The 26,532-nt window shown below is 39.6% G+C and overlaps 1 protein-coding gene across 1 annotated transcript in view; it reads left to right on the top strand.

Moving 5' to 3' along the window:
* DPYD (dihydropyrimidine dehydrogenase) overlaps positions 1–23,563 on the top strand; it is a 720,636-nt gene extending 697,073 nt beyond the window's left edge. The window contains exons 21-23 of the mRNA XM_031457506.2: positions 1,838–1,981; positions 19,161–19,301; positions 22,126–23,563. Coding sequence (XP_031313366.2) covers positions 1,838–1,981; positions 19,161–19,301; positions 22,126–22,296 — 456 coding nt within the window. The 3' untranslated portion in view covers positions 22,297–23,563. The remainder of the gene's footprint in view (positions 1–1,837; positions 1,982–19,160; positions 19,302–22,125) is intronic.
* The last annotated feature ends 2,969 nt before the right edge of the window (positions 23,564–26,532 follow it).

The raw sequence follows: 26,532 nt of genomic DNA, 5'->3' as shown, positions 1-26,532 counted from the left end.
TAATCTTCAAGAATATAAGATTAAGATCTAGGTCCCCTTGACGGATAAGAGAAGTGTGGAGAGAGTGATATTCTGACAAGATTTATATCAAGTGGACATGCCTTCAACACCTTATGAGTTGTTATCGGGACCCCAGGGGCATTTCTTCGCACCAAGTGTAATCCCTAACACCTCATCTGCCCCAGGGAAAAAGTCATTTCATAAAAGCATTTGCAGAAAGCATTATCTTTTCTACATTAAAGGGGCTTACATATGTGATAATATCGAGGATTTGTTTTATACTTTAGTTTTTTGCTTTTTCATGAGACAGCATCACTTACTTTATGATAAAAATAGATGCGATATATTCTCTTCCTCCATCATATCATTTCATGTTACTGTAATTACTAAATATTATAACTTAGGAAAGCATTAAGGTGTAGAGATGAAGTATATAGCTCTAGTTTAATTGTATGTAGATTAATTTGGCGTTCATAACATTGTTTCCATTTACTTGCCTTGTTGACATACTTACAGTAAGTTGATAGAAGAAGTTTAACAGTCAGATATTTCCACATGAATATGTTCTGCTAATATAAATTTTCAGTTGCAGTTTGGCTGAATTGGAACATGGTTTAAGTTTAATTCACCTATCCTACTGACATCTGTAAAGGATCAGAGAACTCATTTTCCTGGGGCATTATGCAACCTGGCGGGTAGAGGCCGGTGTTTTGAAACAAGTGTGATTTTTGACGAAAGTCCTTGCTAGGTCAGAGATCAGGACGACCTTGGAGCACTGTGATTTTCCACGCCTTCGTCGGCTAGATAGATGAGCTTTATTCTGCAGGACAGGTCTGGCGGGTAGGCTGTTTTTGCTGTCTTAGAACAGAGACCGAGCAATTCCAGGTTCCCGGCAGACACGGAACATTTGGAATTCAGTGGTGTCTATCGCCAGCAGTGTGTGTCAGTAAAAGTGAAGATCAAAGGTTCTAGAAGAAGAGAAGGACAAAGTGAGGAAAATAATTGTAGGATAATGAATAGTATGAGGCCATCTTCGTGTTAACTTGAAACCACTTAGCATTTTTCCATGACACCCAGGTATCTTTCTAAATGAGCTTTGTAAAGTACAGTTGAATAACCTTGAGATTTAAAGCTCCATAATGTGATTTTGAATACTGATGGAGTTTGTTTAAGCACTGTGATATTTCCTCTGCTTTTCATTTCTATTTTTGCCTCCTCCATGCAAAATAAAATTTATTTTCCGTACAGAAAAATCAATATTTTTGCCATTTTGTTTTTCAGCTATTCCAGTAAATTGCAATCAACATTCGTTACAATCTTTAAGGAGACGTAGTAAGAGTCTGAGCACAATAAAATAGAGATACAGATTAGAATTTTGGCAAAGTACCTTTGCTATTGACAAACGCATTTGTCAGGGACTAGTCTGTGTCTATATTGTGCTAAAAACCTGATGAAGAGGAAAAAAGCATCAATAGGTTTCACCTTCTGTCTGTGCGAATGGAACAAATGGTCCAACTAATGGCTGTTGTTTTAAGTGAATAGTTTTGTTTACCACTGTGAACTTTATTCCATTTATAAATGTATTTTAATTATCATTTGTGTATCTAATACATATATATACGGTAAAGGTATTGTGCTATTGTGTTCTTTTTAATAATTCACGGAGTCTGACACCTAGAAGACCAGTGGTCCAAGAATGAATGAAGACCTTGTTACATTGCACATGAAACAGTCTCAACACACATTCATTTGTTAATAATATTTATCTGTTTATATCCTCACACTTTTTCTTTTCTGTGACCTAACACGCATTTTTATTTGTGTATTTCCCTATTAGAAACTGCCAAGTTTTGGACCCTATCTTGAGCAGCGCAAGAAAATCGTAGCAGAGGAAAAGATAAGACTAAAAGAACAAAGTGCAGCTTCTCCACCACTTGAGAGAAACCATTTTATCCCCAAAAAGCCTATTCCTACAATTAAGGTAAAAATTATGTGGTATATGCAAATAGGTCTATTTTACTGTTTAAATATAGTTTAAGTGTTTTTCCTGTTTAAATGTATCACTGATTTCACTTTTAAAATATATTGAAAGTTTTAATGATTTCTCTATATTAATTTTGTATCCTGCAACTTCACCAGATTCATTGATGAGCGCTCGTGGTTTTCCGGTAACGCCTTTAGGATTCTCTATGCATAGTATCATGTCATCAGCAAACAGTGACAGTTTTGTTTCTTCTTTTCCAATTTGGATTCCTCTTATTTCTTTTTCTTCTCTGACTGCTGTGGCTAGGACTTCCAAAACTATGCTGAATAAAACTGGTGAGAGTGGGCATCCTTGTCTTGTTCCTGATCCTAGAGGAAATGCTTTCAGCTTTTCCCCATTAAGTATGATTTAGCTGTGGGTTTGTCATACATGGCCTTTATTACATTGAGGTATGTTCCGTCTATGCCCATTTTCTAGAGAGTTTATCATAAATGGATGTTGAATTTTATCGAAAGCTTTTTCTGCATCTAGTGAGATAATCATACGGTTTTTATCTTTTCTATTTGTGGGGTGTTTTTTTTTTGTTTGTTTTTTGTTTTTGGCAGGGGCTAGGCAATTAGGTTTTATTATTTATTTTTAGAGGAGGCACTAGGGATTGAACCCAAGACCTCATGCATGCTAAGCATGTGCTTTACCACTTGAGCTATACCCTCCCCCATCCCCCCCAATTTGTTAATGGGGTATGTCACATTAATCAGCTGGCAGTTATTGAAAAATCCTTGCATCCAAGGGATAAAACCCACTTGATCATGGCGTATGATCTTTTTAATGCATTGTTGGAGTCGATTTGCCAGTATTTTGCTGAGGATTTTTGCATCTATATTCATAAGTGATATTGGCCTGTAATTTTCTTTTTTTATGACATCTTTCTCTGGTTTTGGTATCAGGATGATGGTGGCCTCGTAGAATGAGTTTGGAAGTGTTCGTTCTGCAATTTTTTGGAATAGTTTCAGAAGGACAGGTGTTAACTCTTCTTTAAATGTTTGGTAGAAGTCACCTGTGAAGCCATCTGGTCCTGAACTTTTGTTTGTTGGGAGTTTTTTAATTACTTACTCAATTTCTGTCTCTTCCCGGTTCAGTCTTGGCAAGTTGTATCCTTCTAAGGAATTGTCCACTTCTTCTAGGCTGTCCTTTCTGTATGGTTGCTTGTGGTAGCTTCTCATGGTCCCTTGTGTTTCTGTAGCGTCGGTTGTAACTTCTGTTTTTTCATTTCTGATTTTATTAATTTGGACCCTCTCCCTTTTTTTCTTGATGAATTCGGTTAAAGGTTTGTTAATTTTGTTTATCTTCTCGAAGAACCAGCTTTTAGTTTCATTGACCTTTTCTATTTATTTTTAGCCTCTATTTCATTCATTTCTGCTCTAATCTTTATGATTTCCTTCCTTCTACTAACTTTGGGTTTCCTTTGTTCTTCTTTTTCTAGGTGCTTTAGGCGTGAGGTCAGGTTATTTATTTAGGCTGTTCTTGCTTCCTGAGTAAGCTTGTTCACTATAAGCTTCCCTCTTAGAAGGGCTTGTGCTGTGTCTCAGAAGGTTTGGATATTTGTGTTTCTGTTTTCATTTGTTTCTAAGTATTTCTTGACTTCCCCTTTGATTTCTTTAGTGACCCATTGGTTGTTTAGTAGCTTATTGTTTAGCCTCCACGTTTTTGTGGTTTTTGCAGTTTTTTCCTGCAGTTGATTTCTAATCTCATAGTATTGTGGTCAGAAAAGATGATTCTATACACTAACAATGAAATATCAGAAAAAGAAATTAAGGAAATAATGCCATTCACCATCACATCAAAAAGCATAAAATACCTAAGAATAAACCTACCTAAGGAGACAAAGGATCTGTACTCTGAGAATGGTAAGACACTGATAGAAGAACTAAAGACCACACAGGCAGATGAAACAATATACCATGTTCTCTGACTGGAAGAATCCATATTGTTAAAATGACCATACAACACAAGGCAATCTACAGATTTGATGCAATCCCTATCAAATTACCAATGACATTTTTCACAGAACTAGAACAAAAAAATGTTAAAATTTGTATGCAAACACAAAAGACCTCGAATAGCCAAAATAATCTTGAGGAATCACACACCTTGACTTCAGAATATACTACAAAGCTACAATAATCAAAACAATATGGTACTGGCACAAAAACAGACATAAAGATCACTGAAACACGATAGAAAGTCCAGAAATAAACCAACACACTTATGATCAATTCATCTATGACAAAGGAGGCAAGAATATACAATGGAGAAAACATAGCCTCTCCAATAAGTGGTGCTGGGAAAACTGGACAGCTACATCTAAAAGATGAAATTAGAACATTCTTTAACATCATATACAAAAATAAACTCAAAATGGATTAAAGACCTAAATTTACAACTGGATACTATAAAACTCTTAGAGGAAAACATGGGCAGAGCATTCTTTTGACATAAATCATAGAAATAATTTTTTTGGATCTCTGTCCTAGAGTAATGGAAATAAAAACAAAAATAAACAAATGGGACCTAATTAAACTTATAAGCTTTTGCACAGCAAAGGAAACTATAAACAAAATGGAAAGGCAACCTGCAGAATGGGAGAAAATATTTGCAAATGATGCAACTGACAGGGGCTTAATTTCCATAATATAAAAACAGCTCATATTACTCAATAACTAAAAAACAAACAATTCAATTAAAAAATTGGCAGAAGACCTAAGTAGACATTTTTATACACACACACTTATACAATGGAATACTGTTCAGCCATAAAAAGAATGGAATAATGCCATTTGCAGCAACATGGGTGGCCCTAGAGATTATCAGATTAAGTGAAGTAAGTCAGACAAAGGCAAGTGTCATATATCACTTATACATGGAATCTAAAAAAATGATAAAAATGAACTTTACTACAAAACAGAAATAGACTTACAGACATAGAAAATAAACTTATGATTACCAAAGGGGAAAGCAGGGGTGGGGGAGAGATAAATTAGGAGTTAGGGATTAACATATACACACTAGCATATATAAAGTAGATAAACAACAAGACTTACTATGTAGCACACTCTCATAATATGAACTTATTAACTTTCAGAGATTAATCTATTGTTAAATCTTTAGGTTATTTCAGAATTTTTTTTTTAAAATAATGGTGTTATCATTATACAAAAGTCTTTGTGTAGATCTCTTACTGCTTTCCCAAGAGAAGTTGCAGGTGACATTTTAGGGCTTTTGATCCATATTGCCCAATTGTTCTCCAGGAAAAAATGTGCAAATTTACATTCTGTCAAAAATTTTCTTAGACACCCATCGGCAGTGAATTTATTTTTAATTTTAGCTAATATAATAGTCAAAAAGGTATTTTATTTTTTCTTTCATTTCCAGTGTCTAAATGGTAGTGAGACTGGCATGATATATATAATACATAATATATATATTTACCAATTCCTTCTTTTGTGAATTTGCTGCTTATTTCTTTTGACCAACTTTCTGTTGTAGTATTTGTCTTTGTTTTATAGATTTTTTATAAACTTTTTATATATTGCCATTTGTCTCATAATTTGCATGATGATGTTTTTACATATACATACAGTAGGTTTAATTTTACAAAATCATATTTGGCAAAAGTTAATTTTGTGATTTCTCCATTTCTTATCTGCTTAGTTTAGCTTTTTTCTACCATAAGATGCATGACTTACTTTACATTTAAATTTTCAACATCTCAATATTTGCTAAAACTTTCCAAGGGTGAATCAGAAATGGATTAGACAAAGTTCTAATAAGGACAGCCAATTTCTATTAAAAGTATTGTGCCTTAAGTAAATCATTGTCTAATTAGAAAGAGTTTTAAAAAAAAAAGCTTTACAAATAAAAACTTCCAGCAAAATCCAAAATTCTTGGCTATAAACGCCTTACTTTAAACCAAGACCCAGTAGTTCTTTAACATTTCTGTGAAAACAGAAGTGTTTCTTTTTACTACAATGCTGAGTCTTTCCTTTGAAATATGTTCAAAATAATTTCCTTTTCTTCTTGATACTAACCAGATGGAAAAGGCAGGGGAAGGCGGCCCTTGAGGAGAAAACTGATGAGTTCAGGCAGAAGGCTGTAGCTTTACATGACAGAAGAAGGTGCAGGCTGGGGCACAGCAGAAGAGGATGGAGCGAGAACATGAAGACGACAGCGCCGAAATCACCTCTGTTTCTTTCTCTATCATCTCCCTTTATGATTCATCTAAACTGTTCCCACACCTTGACTCAACTCTTCTCCATCCCTACCTCTTTTTATGCATCAGACCTGTGTCACCCGCTCTCTTCTGGACACCTCCACCTGGAGGAGACCATGCAAACAGGGCCATATACTTAAAACAAAACTGACGATCGTTCTTCCCCATCCTGATTCTCCTCCTGAGTCTTGTGTCTCAAAGGACAGCACTCTATCCACCCTCTTACCTAAGCCAGAAACATGAACTTCAGCCCAAATTCCATCCTGTGACTTATCCCATTCATGACTGGGATCATGAGACCTTCACCCGTGTCCACCATTCTTCTCTCTTGTGTCTCCTTCCTCTTCTGCCCCTCTCTACTGCAGGGGCCTCAGTGCAGTCCTTTAGACATTCTTTCCTGGAACTCTGAAATATTCTGCAAACTAGCCTCCCGCCTTCTTTTCTCATTCCTATGCAATGCATCCTTTAACTATATAAAGTATTCTTTTTAAACACGCAAATCTGATTATTTTACCTTTTGCTTAAAATTCCCACATCTTAACCATGGTCCAAAGTAAACTCCTTAGCATAACCCTCAGACCTTCATATTTTAGTTTATCTTGGCCTCAGCGGCTGCAATGGATTGTGAGAAATAGAATCCAGGAGGTGGTAAATTGAAGAATGAATAAAGGTTTCAAGAGTAGAGACAAGGCATATGGAATTCTCCTTCCTGAACCTGAGAAAGATCAGAGGGAAAGTGATAAGAAGAAATGCAGTCGAGGGAAATGTCGGTTTGCTTTTGCCAGGACAGTCTAGGCTTGCCTGTGATCATCTGCTGGGAGGGACGAGCTAACCTACCTGAAAGGGCAGGATTGCGGAAGCCGTATGCTTGGCAAGTAGGGAAGGAATGGAATCCAGACAATACAACGTCATCTTGGATAAAACAGTGACAAATCTTACGATTTCCTACCCACTGCAATGCCATGTGTTTTTAATGAAACTGAATTTGGACTTACCTGTGTCATTTTAGTAAGTAGCTGTGTTTGAAGAAAGTAACCACTAGGAAGTCTTAAGGAGCTGTTTCCTTCATTGAAATACATAGCAAAGTTTGTAAGATTTTAGCAGATTAAATTTCTGATTGAAGCCTGGAACTACTCTGTCACGCTGTTCAAATTAGCGTACTGCCATGTAGCAGCTGCATGAACTTGCCTCAGTTAGCTAACCTGCTAGACAGAGGTGATATTAAGAGTCTGCCTCATGGGGTTATAAATTACGTAATGTGGGAAGTGCTTTTAGCCTGCGCCAAATATATCCTAAATAAGTGTTACCCACTCTTAGTTATTATGTCAGGAGTGGACAGCTGGAAGGAGACCACAGGTTAGGGTGGCTCCCCACTTCCATTATGTCCGATAAAGTGAAGTCAAGAAGGTAAGTAGGAACACAGAAAGCGCTGGAGGCCAACCAAGTTGGAAGTGTTGAAGAATTCCGTGTATTTTTCAGGAAATCTTTACCGCATACCTACCTTGAGGTAAGCAATATGCTAGGCATTGAGCACCTACAATACAATAAATAAACCAGACACAGCCTCTGTCTTCATGAAGCATACAGAACAGAGAAAGAAACAGGCATTAAACAAAGAATTGCACAAATGATCTACAATTATATTTGTAATACAAACTACAAGGGAAAAATACAGAATGTGTGGCATCTCTTTCATTGCAAGACCTGACTGAGATCAAAGGCGACGAGGAAGGCCTCTCTGAGGACGTGGCATCAGAGGAGCCCTGTAGACTGGGTAGTGACTAGAAGAGTGCGGGGGAAAGGAACGTTCCCTGCGTTCCGTCACGTGGTCCTGGGTTTGGTGAGTGGCCATCGTTATGGAAACAGAGGCAGAGATGAAATTGATGAAGTCTCATCGATTCTTCCTCTAAAATTTAGTGACTCTCCTTACATACTGGGGGAGAAGGGGCAGTAAGGAGTTGAAAATAAGGAGACTGAGATGATTAGATGCTGACAGTCCCACTAACTGAGATAAAGAAAAACAAAAGATAATGAATCAGTGTTTTGTTCTTAGCGTTTTTAGGGTTGATGTTCTTTCTGTTTTTCTGATATGGGATGAAAACTTTAGATTTGAGCATGTTGAAGTTAATGAACTCAAGCTAATTATGGGCTTGTGCTGGAGGAGGTACAGAAAGAACTGACATGTTGACTGCCTACTGGGTGTCAGGCACAGGACAGAAGCTTCAACTAAATTTTTTTTTATTTCTTACTTAACCTAATATCCTATGAGGGAGTAGGAAGTTCTGAGGTAGCAAATAGGAACAAGTAATCAAAGAGAATAATCAGAAGGAAAAGATGATGTGGAGGAAAAAAACAAAATGAGGACGTGGCCCGCGGATCAGAAAGCACCGCTCACGTTAGCAGTGACGTCGGGGTATTGTCTCATTCTTTCACATGTAACCACTGAGAGTCCAACCTCCAGCTAGCAATACGTGCCCTATTCCAGCACATCCCCATTTCACCATTCACCCATCGTCCCACAGTTCTTCATGCACTCTCTGCGTCCCAGCGCTGCTGAAGTCGCGGCATTCATAGTGAACAGAACAAAAGCCCCGCTCTCCGGCACCGACGTTTCAGTCAGGAGGACAGACAATAAGCAAATGGACGAGTGAATGCATACTGTGTCAGATGGTCCCAGGGCCCCGGGGAAGATACGGCAGGGGTAGGAGAGAAGGGATTGGCCGAGAGGTTGGGCAGGGGATGTCTGCCTGCTTAAACGCCACAGGAGTAAACACCTTGAAGAGTGAGAGAGTGATCAAGAGACCACGCAAACAAGGTGCCTAAGGACCAGCATACTCAAAACTAAACTGACGATCATTCCATCTGGGGGGAGAGCATTCCATTCAGAAGGAACGGGGGGTGCAGAGACCCCGGAGTAGGGAAGTCCTTGGCAGGAAACCACCGAGGCTTCTGAAAATGAAGAATGACATGATCTGAAGAAGGTTTTCAAAGGACCCTCCTGGCTGCGGTGCTGGTACAGGAGAGAAGCGGGGAGCCTGGCTGGAAGGCTGCTGTAAGGACCTAGTGAGCGGTTGGCGGGACAGAGATAAACACTGGGTGATGTCAGAAAGCCTCAGCTCCGCTGTTCGCAGTGACGTGAGGTGCGTGCGAGCACTGCACAAAGCGGAGTTCGAGTCCCACGTAAGGGGCCACGGTTACCGCCATGTTCACACGAGCCCCCTGCCCCTTGGCCCATTACTCCGGACTCCATCTGGATGCCGCGGCCTGCGGTGGTCCGGTCCCCACTCAAACTAACAGCCACGTTCCCCTCAAGGGCCACTGTCCCCCTGCCCGGGAATCCGACGTGCACGTCGCTTCCCGCGCTGGTGGTGTCTTACCCTCCCGCGCCTCCTCCGCGCGGGCCGCACTCCCCTCTGCTGCTCCGGCATTACTTTTGTATTTTCCCCACAGTGTTTCTTCTGTTCTTGACAGACCATTTTTCCTTCTTCCCTTTTTCCTAGAGGCCCTGGGTTACCTGTTCTCATGCTTAATATTTTCTCTGCCCACCCATCTATTTTCTGTTTCTTCCCTCCTCTCGCCTGGCCTCCATAAGATTCCTCTGTTGAACAGTTTAAATTCCACGACACCGCTTTGTTTATCCGCTCAGCTAGCACAGTGTGTAATTCCCATCTGCGGTAGAAAAGGGCCCCAGGGCCCCACAAAGTTAACTAAGCCCCTCTTGTCTGAACAAGTTTTTCAGTCATGCATTCAAGTTTCTAATCTACCCCCATCTTCCCTGGTTATGAGTGTGGCAATATTATTTCTAAGCAAGCCATGCTCCGTAGATCTCGCCATTTGTTCTTTTTCCCTTTCAAATGCCTCAGATAAGATTTAATGGTCTGCTGCTTCAGAGGTAGGTAGTTTCAATATCAGTCAATCAGTAGGTATTTATTGAGTATTTGCTATGTGACCAGCAGTGCACTAAGGACCGGGCCACTGTCCAGAGACGTACCAGGGGTGGTCCAAGGCACAGGGGTTCTCCCGATCCGGGTGGAGCTGTAGTGCTGACATATTTTGATGATGTACTCACCTCCATCCAGGAATGGTGCTAGAAACTGAGAATACTGCATGAATTTTAAAAAGAAAGATATCCATCCTTATGGAGCTCATAGCAAGGGAGAAAGACACATGTTAAAAATTATTTACAGTTCAATCAAATATGTACAAAATGCTCTGGGAACACAGAGGAGTGAATGGGATTAGTTCTGCCTCGGGTAATTGTGGAAAGCTTCACAGAGATGGTGATATTTAACATGGAGTTTAATAAATTAGTGTTAATTAAGCAGAGAATTAATAATAAAAGCTAATATTTATTGAGTACTTATGAGGTTTCAGGCACTGTTCTGCATACTTGTGAATTAACTCATTTGATCCTCACTATCGCACTGTTGGGTACCCACATTGTCCCTATTTTACTTATTAAGTAATTCATAAACAGATAGGTTGCATAACTTGCCCAAGGTCACACAGCTAGGAAGACATCAAAACCCAGATTTGATTCCAAAATCTGGCTCTAGGTCTTGGGCCCTTAATCACTGTCTCCTGCTGTCTCTCATGGAAAGGAAAAGAAGAAGGAGAAGAAGAAAGTGGCATTTCAAGCACACCAGTATGTTTGCCAAGCATATTGTTCATACATGGAACAGTTTGTAACCATGGGACTTTAAATCCAATACACAGTCCCTGGGTCAACCAGATACTAGCATCGGAGTGGCAAATTCATTCTTTTGTTCAGTAAAATTTCATAGAAAGGACCAAACTGAGAGAAAATAATGAGGAAAACAATCCAGTTTTCTTGATCCATCTTAACATGATGTGAAGTGGGGCAGGGGATGCACTGATTAAACTGCTAAGAATTTCAGATAGAGCCTCAAGCACGGTTATTCCCAGGGTTACACCATGACTAGGGGGTCCCCGAGGACGGGAAGCCTCTGCTAACCAATAGGGCCCGCAGGCTCTCCAGGTTTTCCTTGCCTCCTTGGAGGCTAAAACAATGGTCTTGGCAGCCCCGGCTCCTACACCGCGGTCGGGGCCCCGGCATCAGCCTGGCATCCAGCCCATTTCCTCTCTGTCAACCCCACATCTTGATTTTCATTTCACAATTACACAGCATTCACCATGCGTACTTGCCATATTATGGAGGCGTCGATTGTGTGAAAGAAATTAACAAGGATTGTGAGGAAGAGGAGGGTAATCAAAATTAGTGCTGGAAGGCGAGAGGGAAAGGATGAGATAAAGTGAGAAGAAGAGACCAGGGTCCTGCCGTGGACATAAAGGAATCCTTCCACAGAAGCTCCTGACGCCTTCTGCAGCGTCACCTGTGCTGGAGAAAAGAAACCAGGCGGGGGGGGGGGCAGTTTTGTCTCTGGGCTGAGGAGAACTGAAGTGACAGTGTGCACACTGGCCCTGCTAGATGAGAAACGTGCCGTACACCCAGGCAGCATGTAACAGAGGTTTGAGACCCTGCCAAGACTTACCAAGCTCCCCGACTGCTTCTCACTTCTGTTGATATATATGAGAATGAATTCTCATTCTCTTTATAGAGGCCAGGAATGTATCTCTAACGTCTTTGAATTTCTGGGTAGAAAAATGAATGGTTTAGGGACACTAGTGATGTTTTCATCTCTTCTTCCTGCTGCTTCCAGTAAGAGATAGACTGCATCTCATAAGACTGGCAAGACCGTGTTGGCAGGAGACCAGTCAGCCTGATCGAGTGGTTTATTATTTCAATTGAGTTGTAAGCGGGAGGAGAAGAGTTCTGAGATAAAACTGTAAGGCCATATTAGATACCATGGAGCCTAAAAAGGGATGGCAGAGAAAGAAAAATAGTGGAAGACTTTCCTAGCAATTTTCAAAAGATACCAGAGAAACAGGCTGGGGGCGTTAACATTCCCAGTTGTCTATGTACCAATAAACGGCAGATGAAAGATTCTCAAACTGAAGTTTAAAAAACATGAACAGAACTTAGTTAAAAAAAAAAAAAAAAAGGTCTCCTAAGTTGTATAGGGATGTTTTGATATGTGATTTCTGACTGGAATATGACGGTGTATCTTGTTTGAAATAAATAGGTCTAATCGAAGGGCTGGGGGAGGGGCAGCATGTCAGAAAGATACACACATGCGTGGAAAACCGCAAACCTGAAGGTGAAGCCTGGAGGAGGCAGCTGCAGGAGAGAGGAATGAAAGAAAAGCAGAAATGCTATCCTGGGACTACATCAGAGACCTCGTAACCAGATGGTGAATATGGACGGGCAAGACAGAGCAGGATGGAAGCCTTTACAGACCTCAGATCAAAATCCCACTCCACTAAAGGCAAAACATCGGGAAAATTGTCAAATTGCCTTGTTGGAAATTAAATCTCACAAAAGAGAGAGCAGCACTGAGGGATTCACTGCGTTAGCTTTTTTCTGGCTCCTTATGAAAATCTGTTTGGGGACAAATGGCAGCTAACAGAATTGCAGAGAAAAGGAACCATCCCGTATCATCTTAGAGCTCATTAGGCCACAGAGAAGGGGCCCGAGCTTGGCTGTGCGAGCACACCAGCTTTTGCAAATCTACTTACAGAAGTTCAGGAACAATAGTAAACAGCCCCATAGTCGGAGACTCAAACCTAAACACGGATCAAGAAGATGAGAGCTTTCCCAAGGAGCAAGAAAAGGTCAAGCATTTAGATAACTCAGCATTCAAAGGTCATTTGAGAAAATAGAGATCATATTACCAATAATGAGCAAAAAAGAGTGGCATCAAGAATTAAAAAATGTTCAGAAGTACCAAAGCCTCAAATTATCTGAATGTGGAAAAAGAAAAATATTAGGAAAAATGGAAATGTATTTTGTCTATTAAAAGTAAAAACAAAAAAGTAAGAAAAGAAAAACAAAAAAGAAAATGCACCCACTGCTTAGAGCAGATGGTATACTGTTAACTTACAGTTAGAGCTGTTCAGCGCTTGTTGTCTTTCTAGCACCCCCGTAGAGAACGCTCTTAGAACTGAAATGGATAGGGAGAACGCATTTGAGAGGCGAAGCCCAAGAAAGGTAAGGTGATAGTAAAAGCACGTTACATTTAGCTTCATTAGATGAATTTACATGCAAAGTGTCTGGCAAGAAGTTGCTGCTTTTAAAGCCTGAGCCACCCCGTGTGAAAAAGAATACAGTGATCAGGGTCACAGGTCTGTACTGAACCAACCTTGGCCACACCCAGACGTCCCCCATCTGCTTCTCTGAGCAGTAAGGTCCTTCCCATTCCACCCTCTCCCACCCACTTCACTCCCAGACCTTCCCTTGCTTCTATCCAATCTCTCTCTCCTTTTTTGTATATATATATATTTATGGAAGTATAGTCAGTTTACAAATGTTCTGTCAATTTCTGGTGCACAGCTTAATGCTTCAGTCATACATGAACATACATATATTCATTTTCATATTCTTTTTCACCATAAGTTACTACAAGATATTGAATATAGTTCCCTGTGCTATACAGTAGAAACTTGTTTATCTATTTCATATAGGGTAGTTTGTATCCACAAATCTTGAACTCCCAATTTATCCCTTCCCACCCGCTTTCCCACCTGGTTACTGTAAGTTTGTTTTCTATGTCTATGAGTCTGTTTCTGTTTTGTAAATAAGTTTGTTTGTCTTTTTTTTTTTTTAGATTTCATATGTAAGTGATATCATATGGTATTTTTCTTTCTCTTTCTGGCTTACTTCACTTAGAATGACATTCTCCAGGTCCATCCATGTTGCTGCAAATAGCATTATTTTATTATTTTTTAAGGCTGAGTAGTATTCCATTGTATAAATACACCACAGCTTCCTTATCCAGTCATCTGTCGATGGACATTTAGGTTGTTTCCATGTCTTGGCTATTGTCAATAGTGCTGCTATGAACACTGGGGTGCAGGTATCTTTTTGAATTAAGGTTCCCTCTGGATACATGCCTAAGAATGGGATTACTGCATCATATGGTAAGTCTATTTTTAGTTTTATGAGGAATTTACATACTGTTTTACATAATGGCTGCACCAAACTACATACCCACTAGCAGTGTAGGAGGGTTCCCTTTTCTCCATACCCTCTCTGGAATTGATCGTTTGTGGACCTTTGAATGATTGATGGCCATTCTGACTGGTATGAGATGATACCTCATTGTAGTTTGAATTTGCATTTCTCTGATATTTAGCAATATTGAGTGTTTTTTCATGTGCTTATTGGCCATTTGTATGTCTTCATTGGAGAGTTGCTTGTTTAGATGTTCTGCGCATTTTGCTTGCTTCTCTCACCCTCTCCACCAGTCTACTACTTTATTTCCTGAATTATGCTCTGTCTCTGAGCTCCCAACTCAGCATATTCACAGTGAGTCCTCAGTTACCAGAGTTCACTGAATTTAAACCTAAGACTTCCTTTTCTAATTGTACCATCCCCTTCCCTGTCTCCTAGTGGAGAACATTATATAAGATATCAAAAGTAAGTTGCATGCTATATTTTTGAAGGTATTTTTGCATGATTTTGCTGTATCACATTGCAAAAAAATAAGGGTTGCTCTGGGTTCTTTAGGAAAGGTAAAGGTGAGTGTGACATGGGGAGTGGGGAAAAGATAGAAGTAGATCAGAAAGCTTCATTAAAGATCATTAAACTTCTGACTTGAGAACATTGGTAAAGGGAGAAATGAAGCGTCAGCATAAATTCAGTGAGAACAAACCAGATTATTTCATTTCGTGTTTTGATAGGTTTATGAGGCAAGCAGTGAACTTGGTGTAAAAGATAAGAACCTGTGACACTGGTAATGGTACAGATAAGAAAATGGTAAAGTGATTAAACAGCTATGCCCAAATACTGTAAATACTGGATCTGTTTCTGACAGAAGTCACAGTGATTGCCCATGGCACACTGTCCTTGGTCCTGGCCTTTGAATGACACTTTTTTGCTGGTATCAGTGTGTAGATAGTGAGCTAATCAGATGTGTAGATGACTTAAAGCCAAGAAGAACAGTTAACATACCAGATAACAGTCACAACTTGAAAGTACTTCCATTGTCTTTAAAAAATAATTGGCCAAAACTAACAATACATTATATTTGTATATCACACTCGATATGATACATGAAATATGATACAGCAGGGAGTGGATTGGGGGCCTCTAGTTCCTCACCCTTTGATTCTAAATTTTATATCAAACAGAAATATTGACTGATCTAGTTTTTTTAAAAAAATACTTTTGATTATTCCAAACAAATAATTGATTGACAAAGATATGATTCTGGAATCTGTACTTTTCCTACTACTAATTTCGGGAACACTTGTATTTAAATCAGATGTATCATCTATACTTTGAAGAATTTAGGATCACTTTTCCCACATACACATTCGCACATAAACTTCCCCACTGATCAGGAATGACTGTGGCAGATTGCCCGACCTTTGTATATCTACACTCTGCTTGGAATAATGAATGTGGGTTCCCTAATCTCCACAGATGTGTGTCCAACAGGGGCTAGACTAGCCATATGTGCTTTACTGATTATACGCATCTTTCAACAAACTCCAAATTCCAGAACATGTCCACAAGGGTATTCATAAGTCAGCAGTACTACCTGGAAGCTTTGAGTTTTCAACAAACATACACATTTTCAGCCACGTAGAATAATTCATTTTCTTTGATACTCTTTCCAAAATAATTTAAAATAGTTGTCATTCTTTTATCTTCCTCCAGTTTAAAAAAACATAATTTTCTTAAGAACTATGATGAATGAGGAATGACTCCTTAACGCCATGTGTTAATAGATTTTAGAGGCTCCAAGGACTTTGTTTTATTTAGTTTCACATTAAACAATGATGTTTTAATAAATGACAACAGCAAATCTCCGATATAGAGCAAAAGGCATATTCAATATACACAGAATGTGAATCTGCTTCCTACAATAAATCTCTTAGAAATACACATTGTTTCTTTTGAATAAGACATATAAGCTTGATGATCATCTAGGGAGTTCTCTGTTTTATCTCTTTTGAATATTTGCTGATGATTCCGGTCAAGCTGGGATCTAATTCAATGAAACAACTGTTTTGACTGATTTGTTTACTAGACTGAAAAAATTATTTTCTGGTTTTTTTTCTGATCTTATAGGTGGCTTTATGCTGCATGGAAAAAAAATTATTTTCTGTCACATATAAATAGTCATTAAAGCCAGAGAGGGAACGCATGCATTTACTGTCTAAAAATATTATCAGAAAATATTAAACCTATCCGGATACTTTGACTATGATTTTTTGTATTTAAAGAAGTGCTCAGATCTTTTTGTGATAAAAATATTCAATAAATCAACAAGTAACTATTAGCCCCTAAAACTAGGTGCCTAATATTATGCCGTATATTTAGTATATAGAGAAATGAGAGATCTATTTATTTTAACAAATATTTGAGTGCCCGTTACATTTCAGTGATCTGCGGGAGTGAGATACACCACACGAGACACAAAGATGAATAAAGCCTGCCAACAGACTGCATAGAAGAAGCTAAATATAGAAAATGTCTATAACAGGAAGGAGAATTTGCTGAAGAAATAATGGATGAGTCAGCATAGCCGAGTGGTTGTGATCATAGGATCTGAAGTTAAGCAGCACTGGTCTGAATCATGTATTTTAATTTTATTCCTTGAGCGTCAGTCACCTCATCGTCTATAAAACATGTAGGATTTAAATGAGAAAATGCTTAGAAAGTACAGCACTAGCCTGACACATAGTTAGAACTCAAAGTTATCTGTAATCATGAGTTCCATATAATAGATAAAATACGACAGGCCGTTAGCGGGGAGGGGCGGGGGAGAGGGGAGAAGAGAAAATGGGGACGGGAGAGTGAGACAAGTAAAAAAGGCAGGAGATGAAGGAAGAAGGAGAAAAGGAAAAGAGAGACCATGTCTTCAATTGGTTAGGAAAGCAGAGGGAAGCTTTGAGGAAATCTTCATGACGTAGGGCGTGTGAGCTGTCTTTGAAGGATGGACAAAATTTTTCAAAGTGGAGTGGGGAAGGAAGGGTATTCTGGACAGAGGGCTCGAGATATAATTAAGAGCCAGAGGAATTGACTGACAAGTGTGTTCAGTGTGGGGCATGTGTCCAGTGTAGCTGAAGTGTATGGTGTTTGGAAGTGAGAAATAAGACCAAAAAAGACGTGTTGGTAGAAAGCCTGAAATGCTGGGCTTAAATGGGAAACTGTATTTAGTTCAACAGATTTTTGAGTAAGGTAGTGAGAAACTTAGTCTGTGCTGTGCAGCGTTCAGATGACAACGCTGCACAAGGTCGAGTGGAAAGGGGAGAGTATGAGGGTGAGACTTAGCATGTAGACCCTGGCAACTCCACTGGAAGTCATGGGAGGTTAATTAGTGATGGTTAAAAGCTGAAGTAGACATGGAAAGAGGATCCAAAAGACACTGCACATCCAGAAATCGCAAGACTTGGCAACAAATGAGATACTGGAATAAGGAGAAGCTGGAGTGAAATACAACTCTGACATTTCAAGCCTCAGGGATTGAAAAAAATCCTAACTGTTGATAAAACTGAGGAAATCAGATGGAAGATCCAGCTCTGTGGTTTTGTTGAAAAGTTCAGTGAGTGGGGAATTTGAAGTGCCAAATTCTAATGAAAATATTCGTTATGCAGCTGATAAATGTAGATCTTGAGTTTGTGAGAGAAATTCACCATGGAGATAGTGACTTGGACATCAAGGGCTCCCCTACAAACAGACTGCAGTAGAATCGAAATTATACCTTCAACACACTAACAAGAAAGTAGTAAAAACAGTAACTTTTCTATCATCTTATTCCTTGAGAGATACACAAATGAACTGTATATAATAATGTAAACATCGTTTCAGTTTGAAAGCTCAAAGTCATGAGCACATTGTCATTTACAGCTGAAAGAGGAGGAAAAAAAGTAAAAAAGGGTAACCAAGGTCATAGAAGGAAGAGCAGCAAATAAAATACCAAAGAGATTACAGGAAGAGGGTTTTAAATAGGAGTCAAACCTTGAACATGGACCTTGAATTCAAACAAAAGATTGTCTTGTTAAAAGTTAAAAACAGAAGCAGAAAATCTTGACAGCATACTAATTTGACAAACATTGTTACATTCTTCTGCTTTGTTTTATGAAACAGTGTTGATGAAACATCTCCTGTGCTTCACATATTAAGCACGCTTCCAATTAGTATGAAGAACAAAGCAATGTGTAACGGCATGAAAAATCCTCAGTCGTCAATGAAGAAAGTTCTAGTCCTTTAATAGTAAAAGACCCTCTTATTTAGCTATTAGGTTAATCTAATTAATTAACATAGATTAGAATTTTTAACTAAAGAAATATACTCTTCAAGACATGGCAGGTGGGTATGCCATCAAAGCACCTTCCTAAATGAAAATCTAGAATCCAGATGCAGTGCTCTGAACGCATCGCATTCACATTTGTATTCCCCTCATTCCTAGCAATCTGAAGTTTTCTGGTATCAGTGTATCACCCTTTGTCACTTTTCATTACTTTTGGATCAAAGTCCAAAATTGAAAAGAAGTAAGCCACAACCACTGAAAAGGTGTCATTTCTTCTGTCCACAGAAACACTGATTTAGATCATTTGTAGAAAACCTACTGAATGCGATTAATTAGGTCTCATGTTTCTGAGCTAGATATATATATATAGAGAGGCCATCTTTCAGAAGACAAGTATTTAAGCTACAATTATGAATAGTGTATCTATGAGAATTGTAATATCCAAAGCCTCGTAAGTTACATAATACGAACTTCTATAAAAACAGGGGCGTGTGGACTAATATTAACAATCGCCTGGTAGTGTTTTAAAATGAACACTGTAAGTAATTCAGTGCTTATCTTTCAGGATGTAATTGGAAACGCTCTGCGGTACCTCGGAACATTTGGTGAACTGAGCAACACAGAGCAAGTTGTGGCTGTGATCGATGAAGAAATGTGTATCAACTGTGGTAAATGCTACATGACCTGTAACGACTCTGGCTACCAGGTAAGCATTCTGCTGCAATGAGGATGCTGTGAGGGTTACTTCTTCCGGCTTTTGCAGCAGGAAGCATCTTCTGTCACTAAATGTGGGATTCAGACCAGTCGTGCCAAATATTGCTTCTCAGCCGTGACATCTCTCTCTGTCTTCTCACCGTCACAGTGTAGGGATTTTTTTTTTTTTTAAGGAAGCCATAACTTGTACTAACTATGCCGCTATTCAGTGCACAGTATTGTTTTAATATCATTTCATCACCCATAAAATTGGAAGGAAAAATTCAAACAGAAAGAGGAATTCACACAATTATGGACGTTAGGAAGCTTCACGCTTTAATGCGGAGGGAAGTGGAAAGGAACGACCGTGACTGCCACTCCTCTGGAAGGATCTGCTTCCTTCTACCAGAAGAGAATTCTCCATTCAGTATCGATTGAGCTTTAATTACAGTTAGAAAGAAAAAGCACTTTCCTACCAACTCGTTGTGCAGGTTGGGACCAGAAACCCCCCTGTAGCTGGAAAAGCCAGCAAGTTGTATTCCTTCCACACTCAGTGAACCACAGTCTTCTTCCCAGTTCCTCACCCTTCAGCTGGGAGTCGCCCATGGGACGATAAAGCAAAAATAGGCCTTCAGCTGTGTTTAGGCTAAAAACTACAGAATAGTATTATTTTCATTAAACTTTTCAAGCTATGAAGAAGTATAATAAAGCAAAACACGATCCTTTTAAGTTGATGAATGAATTTTCAAGATTGATAAACCAGCTCATTTTAAAAACTTGAAGGTCGTCTACCTCAGTCAGTGTGGAGGAAGGTCCCATGTTGCGTGTAAGATTTTACCTATTCTTCTGACCGCCTCATAGAGATATGACAGACATAATGTTAATTTTTAAAATTATCTTCCTCCTTATTTTATCACTAGTTCTATACCAAAATTTTTACCAGGTGTATCACTTTTTTTCTAGCTGAAAAGTATCTCTAACAGTTATTTAGAACATGCTAATCATATCACGTTCACTTGCACTTCATCTTTCCTCTAATCAACCAATCAGAGGTAAGTCAGGAAGTTTTGTCAGTAAAATCACAGCCTCAGGGTCCTAACATCTTAAGTCTGAGAGGTTATGACTCCCATCCTGGAATTCTAGCCTTAGTACAACTTAAGCAAAAAAATGTTATGAATGAGTAAAAAAAAAAAAGATCACAATTATGCATTTTAAGATAATTTAAAAGTCCTCCTTTGACTCTTCTACCTCAAAAAGATACAAAATAGAAAATCAAAATCTTCAACTAAATGTAAAGTTTTATATATTTGCAAACTTTCAAAGATTTCTAAGACATTATTTTATTTTCATCAATTGCTTCTTGAATTTTTATTTATAAAAGGATTCATAAGAAAGAAAAGTAGATTTTACTCATTTGGACAGCCATCTGAGATGCTGTTTTACCAAACATAGCAACAATTTGTGTGGACAGATTTTCTTATGGTTTGTCATAACTACAGCTCTTGTGCAGATATATGGTTGCTTCCTTAAAGATCATAATTTTTAAAAAATATTAAGCAGTCTGACATAATTTACTCTAATGAGACTGTTTTTATTTTCATATGCATAAGAGAAAATAAATATAGTTACAAGTAACTTCATTTGGGGGAGGGAAATTTTTAGACAACAAAAATATTGAATTGGATTTTAACATGTATATAACACAGGAAAAAAATCAGAATTCAGTAATTATTTGAAAATGAAAGATTTGCAGATCTGGTCTCAAGGAGTATCTGGGGCAGAGTAGGGGCTTGATGTCTCTCATAATTTTTCTCAGCCCCCAAGCTGAGCCTTCCAAATCAGCAAACAGTCTGAGTAAAAATATTGACTTGCTCTGCGAGACCACCACAGGAGTCCCTGAGTCCCCTCTGCCTCCACACGGCTGCCCTGAAGTTCCCCCGAGGTGGAAATTCTTGCATGTTGTTTCTACAGTTGAAATGTTTCTCTTTAACAGGCAAATAATCATCATTACTTGAATAAAAATCTCAATTGTAAATTTCACACTATTTTAACTGCATAGAATAGATTGCTTCACGTTTAAAGAAAGGAAGGAAGGAGGGAAAGAGGAGAGGGAGGGAGGGAGAAAGGAGTATGTTATTGAATTTCTCGAAATCCTGAGCAGTTTTAGAGCTGGAAGCCATATCCTGGTTCTCTGAGCTGAGGAATGTCAGCCAGGACTGGGAGCCAGGGGTGCCGGCTCCCCCGGCTCTCAGTGCTTTTAACCCTCTGTGGTGGGACAATGCCTAGAATCGACATCGAAATTCTCAAACCTGAAAGCTGGCTCTTGAGCTAATTTATGTTTTCTACTGCCTCGTTCTAAACACTACACGCAAGATTGGAAATCCAGACAAGTGCATTCATTATCCCATGCCACAATGGCACCTTCCCACAGTCCGGAACCAGGCATGTGAGGAGGGAAAGGTGTGAACACGCCCTGCCATCCTCAGGTGGCCGACACCCACCGGGCGGTGACAGAGCTGCAGGGACCCACGCTGTGCTCAGAACACAGGCACCTAGAGAGTTACTATGTTATGAAATATTTCCCTCTCACCAAGCAAGAAGAATACCTCTAAGGAATTTTAAACATTGTGTTTCTAATTTAAAAGGATTTCTTGTCTTCCTCTTTTTCTCCCCCTCCTCTCCAGCAGCTCAGCCGTTGCTATAGTTGCACCACAGCGCTGGGCGTTGCCGCCTGCAAGCGCAGCTCTCCTGCAGTGGACAAAAACGCCGATGCTAAAATGGGGGCATTCTTGACCTCTGTGGGCAGTGACAGCAATGCTCTTTATTTCTGTTTGCAGGCTATAGAGTTTGATCCCGAAACCCACCTGCCCACCATTACTGACGCTTGTACAGGCTGTACCCTGTGTCTCTCCGTCTGCCCTATTATCGACTGCATCAAAATGGTTTCCAGGACAACACCTTATGAACCAAAGAGAGGCTTGCCCTTAGCTGTGAATCCGGTGTGTTAAGGTGATTTGTGAAACAGTTGCCGTGAACTTTGAGGTCACCTACATATGCTGAGCTTTTTAATTGTGATCTTTGTACTCAGCTCTTTCTAAATTAAAACGTAATTTCTAAATAAAATATAATTTCTAAATAAATTTCTAAGTTAAAAAAAAAAACTCTACTGCCAGTGACCATTCAATTAATGGTCATAAAATACCATAGTTCTTTTCTCATAGCAGTTAAATAACTGTGTAGCAGTTAACTGGATGTTCACCATCAGTTGTCCATTGTGAAGAATATTAACATTTTTGTGGCGATCAATGTGATGGTTTCCACATTGCCCTATGCTGTGTCCTGTCTTTGATTTCCAATTGTAAGTGAAATTAAGTATTTTAGAACAAAGTACAATTTCACGTCCAAGGAAACATTTTATAATTCAAAATTACATTTAATTTCAACACTGTCTCTAAGCAAATATTATTAGCTCCACAAAGCTCAAGTAAAGTCAAATAATTACTTACTGTGGCAGGAAAAGAAAACCAATGAGGGTCTGCTAAACTTTTTAAAGACCCCTTCACTGAAATAACTTCTTTCCGGTGCTGGAGGCTACAAGTGAGTGTTTAGTGCCCATTGCTACCGCACTGCGCTATTCACCGCTCATGCCCGAGACAGGTGTCCCGACTCCACCAATGAATCAACATGACAATCTTCTTTAAATATTTAAACTATGTTCATAACAAAGTGAGAAGATAGGATGAAGCTCTAGTTAAAGCCACTCTTTTTTCGCTGTGCACAGATCTGTTCTATCTGCTTCTAACAGTAACCTTCATAATTAGAGCAATCAGTGTTTGAACAAAGCCCAGATTATACAGCAGTGGGTCACATGTTTCATTGCTCAAGAATGAAAAATATAGTATTGGTAATAGATATTAAATGTGCAATTACTGCTTTAATGACTCTACTTTAGTGTTTATGTGGAATTTCAAAAGTAATTGAATAAAAAAGAAATAAATATTTTATGCTATTGCCAAATAATATTTCTGTATTTCTCTATTTTCATAATCAGCAAATAGCATTCTATAAATTCATTTATCTCTCTTTGAGGCATATTTTAATACGAATCCATAAGTAGTAAATCTCTATGTGACAATCCATCGCATATTTTGATGACAAATGCAAGATCTAGAAAAATTAAATGTTTGATTTTGCAGTTTTTGAAATGCACCTTTACCACAAAATCTGTATGATTGAATTAATATCAAATAAAATTTTATAAAGCATTTTAAACAACAGTCTTTTGCTGGCTCTTTTGCAAGTACAATCCCACATCAACCATATAGATTTTGAGATAGAGCAGTTTGGGGTTAATTCTGCAGTAAACGCCAGCCAGATCCAACCATATATATAAAGCTAGTTCAGATCTAAAGAGGATAATGACAGGGTAGTTATTTCAGCGTTTCACCTGCTGTCCCTCTGACCCAGGTGTCCCTACTGACCTCAGTTCGACTCTGCCAGAGTGCGCCTTTCCCTGGGCACGGCCCAGGTGTCCTGCGGTGGCCCACGGGCAGAGACAAATGGGAAACGGCAGCCTCCCGTTGATCGTGACATCTTCACCATGGGAAACGTCCCTGTCGCTTAATATTATTCCTCAGACAGATGTGAAATATTCAGAACTCATATAAACTGACTCCCTTTTCACTCTTGTCAGGGTGGGAACATTTTACCTTTTGGACTTGGTAACAGCTCAGCGGAGAGTTCAGGCTGCCCACAAAAGTTTGCCAGGGCCGTGTGGATGCCGTGGTGTTGCCTGGCCTCACACCTCAATCTGGTGAGAATTTTTCATGGGGCCCGAGTCCTCTTCGAGATGCTGACTGGCAGGCGGAAATTCCCCTAATAGAGGTTAAAGAAAAAAAAGTGATTTTTGACCTTTGCACTCTCCCTTGGGAAAGAGAAGGCACGATGCTTTAGTTCTTGAACTACTTTGGGGAACTGTGCCGGGCCCTCGAGTCAAGCCGCGGCAAGCCACGGTTTCACACGGGCACCTTCCTCACACACATTTCTCCCTGCTTTGTCCACTTTCTGCTTTGCCCAGAGGAGCACATCTAACCCGTGCTGTTTCGAGGGAACGTAGTTCAGTTTCACATGTGTGGCTTGCAGAGAGACTCAGAACAGAGAAAGAATGAAAATCACACGATTCTATCCAGCGAGAGACCACCACAAGCCACAGCCCCCCCCCCAACGTCTTCATGGCTCCGACCTTCAGACACGAGTGAAGACACAGGGCCTGACCAAGGAGTCTGGTTGGTGCGTGTTTCCTTTGTTCAAGAAGCTCTACTACATGTGCGTCAAATGTGATGGTTAATTTTACGTGTCAGCTTGGCTGGGATCCAGTACCCAGGTACTTGGACCAGCATCATTCTGGTGTTTCTGTGAGGTGTTTTGGGATGAGATTCCCATGTAAATCCATAGACTCTGAGTGAAGCAGATCTCTTTCTATAATGGAGGTGGGCTTCATCCCATCAGCTGTTGGCTCAACCAGAACAAAGGGTTGATTTCCCCCAAGAAGAGGGACCTCTCCAGCAGACGGCCTTTGGACTTGCCCTGCAACATGAGCTCTTCCTGGTTCGACGGCAGACTGTCTTTGGATTTAAACTGTAGCTCTTCCTGAATCTCCAGATGGCCAGCCTCCCCTGTCAGTTTCCAGACTCGCCAAGCCTCCACAATCACGTGAGACAGTTCCTTAAAGTAAATCACACACGCACACCCTGTTGGGTTCCTTTCTCCGGAGAACCCTCACTAACGCAACATATATTATCTTACTTGAATGTTAAAATGATCGAAGGTAGGTTCTGTTGTTTTTTCCCAGTTAACAAAAGAGGACCTTGGTTCTTAAAGGGTCTAAGGAACCTGTTACAGGTTACATAGTTATGCTTCTAGGACTGTTGGTTATGTCAGTATCCCATCTGCTTCCCCTTTTTTGTTCATCCAGCCATTCATTCATATTCCACAAATATTTATCAGACAGCTGCCACGTACCAAGCACTGGGCTAAGGGCAGAGGGTGTGAGCTCAAAACACAAAGGTTCCCTACATTCCAGCTGCTTACAATCTACAGGGGAAATTGGCAGGTAGCAGTTATTACGGCAGTGGGATGAGTGCAGGGAAAACAGTCTTGAGATAAGGGCCCTCTCAGGCATACTCCCTTGACAAGATGATAAATTAAGCCAAGTTCTAGCTCATAAAATAATATCCTAAATAGATAACGAGAGAAGGACATCTCCAGCAGAGAAAACAAGAAGGAAAGCACAGAGGAATGAAAAGTCTGGAATGTTCAGGAAAAAAAAAATAAAACTATGAAAGCTTAAAAGCGTACAATTAACTAGAACAAAAAAAAAGATCATGTTGAGAAGTAAGGCAGAGAAGTTTGAATTGTCTCAGAATCCCTCAGGGAATCAGAATCAGCATGTTGTTTATTCATTTATTCAAAGACTTTAAGTACCTCTCCTATGCCAAGCATTTGCTCGTTAATGATGATTCAACTATGAACAAGACAGACTGATTCCTGCCTTACTGAGCTTACATCTTAGTGGGGGATACAAGCAAATAGATAAGCTTCAAATTATGGTAAGTGCTTTGGCAATAACAACAGACATTCTTCCTGTGGACAGAGAAGTCCTGGTGGATGGGAAGGAGCCAACTACATGAAGAATAGGGAAATGTGTTTTCCAGAAGTGGAAAAAGCAAGTGCAAAGGTCCTGAGGTTGAAAAGAGCCTGAGTTATTCAAGTTACTAAAAACATAAACTGAGGTGGGATAATAGAAGGCCATGCCTAAAATCCACAGGAACTATGGGCTAGAAGCTGTCTCCGAGGTGTCCTTAAGACTTCTCCCCATTCTCTGGTGACTGCAGTCACTCCTTCTATACAGATGATGCTAACATCTGTACCTCCCAGATGGACTTCTAGTCAAGGACCTAACCACTTGCTGTATCTAAGTATTTCAAACTTACTTTTGAAAATTGAAATAGTTACTTCTACTTCTTATCTTTCCTGCTTTCATCCAGTCCCTTGCCATGTCCATTGATTTTACCCTTAAAGCACTCCGTAACTCTTTCCCCAGCTTTCCACTGTAGAAACTGCCATGGCTCATTCCTCCAATGTGTATTATCCAGCTCTTGTAATAAACTCCTTAGAGGTTATCCAACCTCCCCTCCCACTTCTCCAGGTGCTCTGCTAGATGACTTGCTAACATGAATGTCCAA

The sequence above is a fragment of the Camelus dromedarius genome, chromosome 9, assembly GCF_036321535.1.
Source record: "Camelus dromedarius isolate mCamDro1 chromosome 9, mCamDro1.pat, whole genome shotgun sequence".
NCBI lineage: Eukaryota > Metazoa > Chordata > Mammalia > Artiodactyla > Camelidae > Camelus > Camelus dromedarius.
Note: the sequence above shows the minus strand (reverse complement) of the source record. Positions and strands in the feature narration are given on the sequence as shown.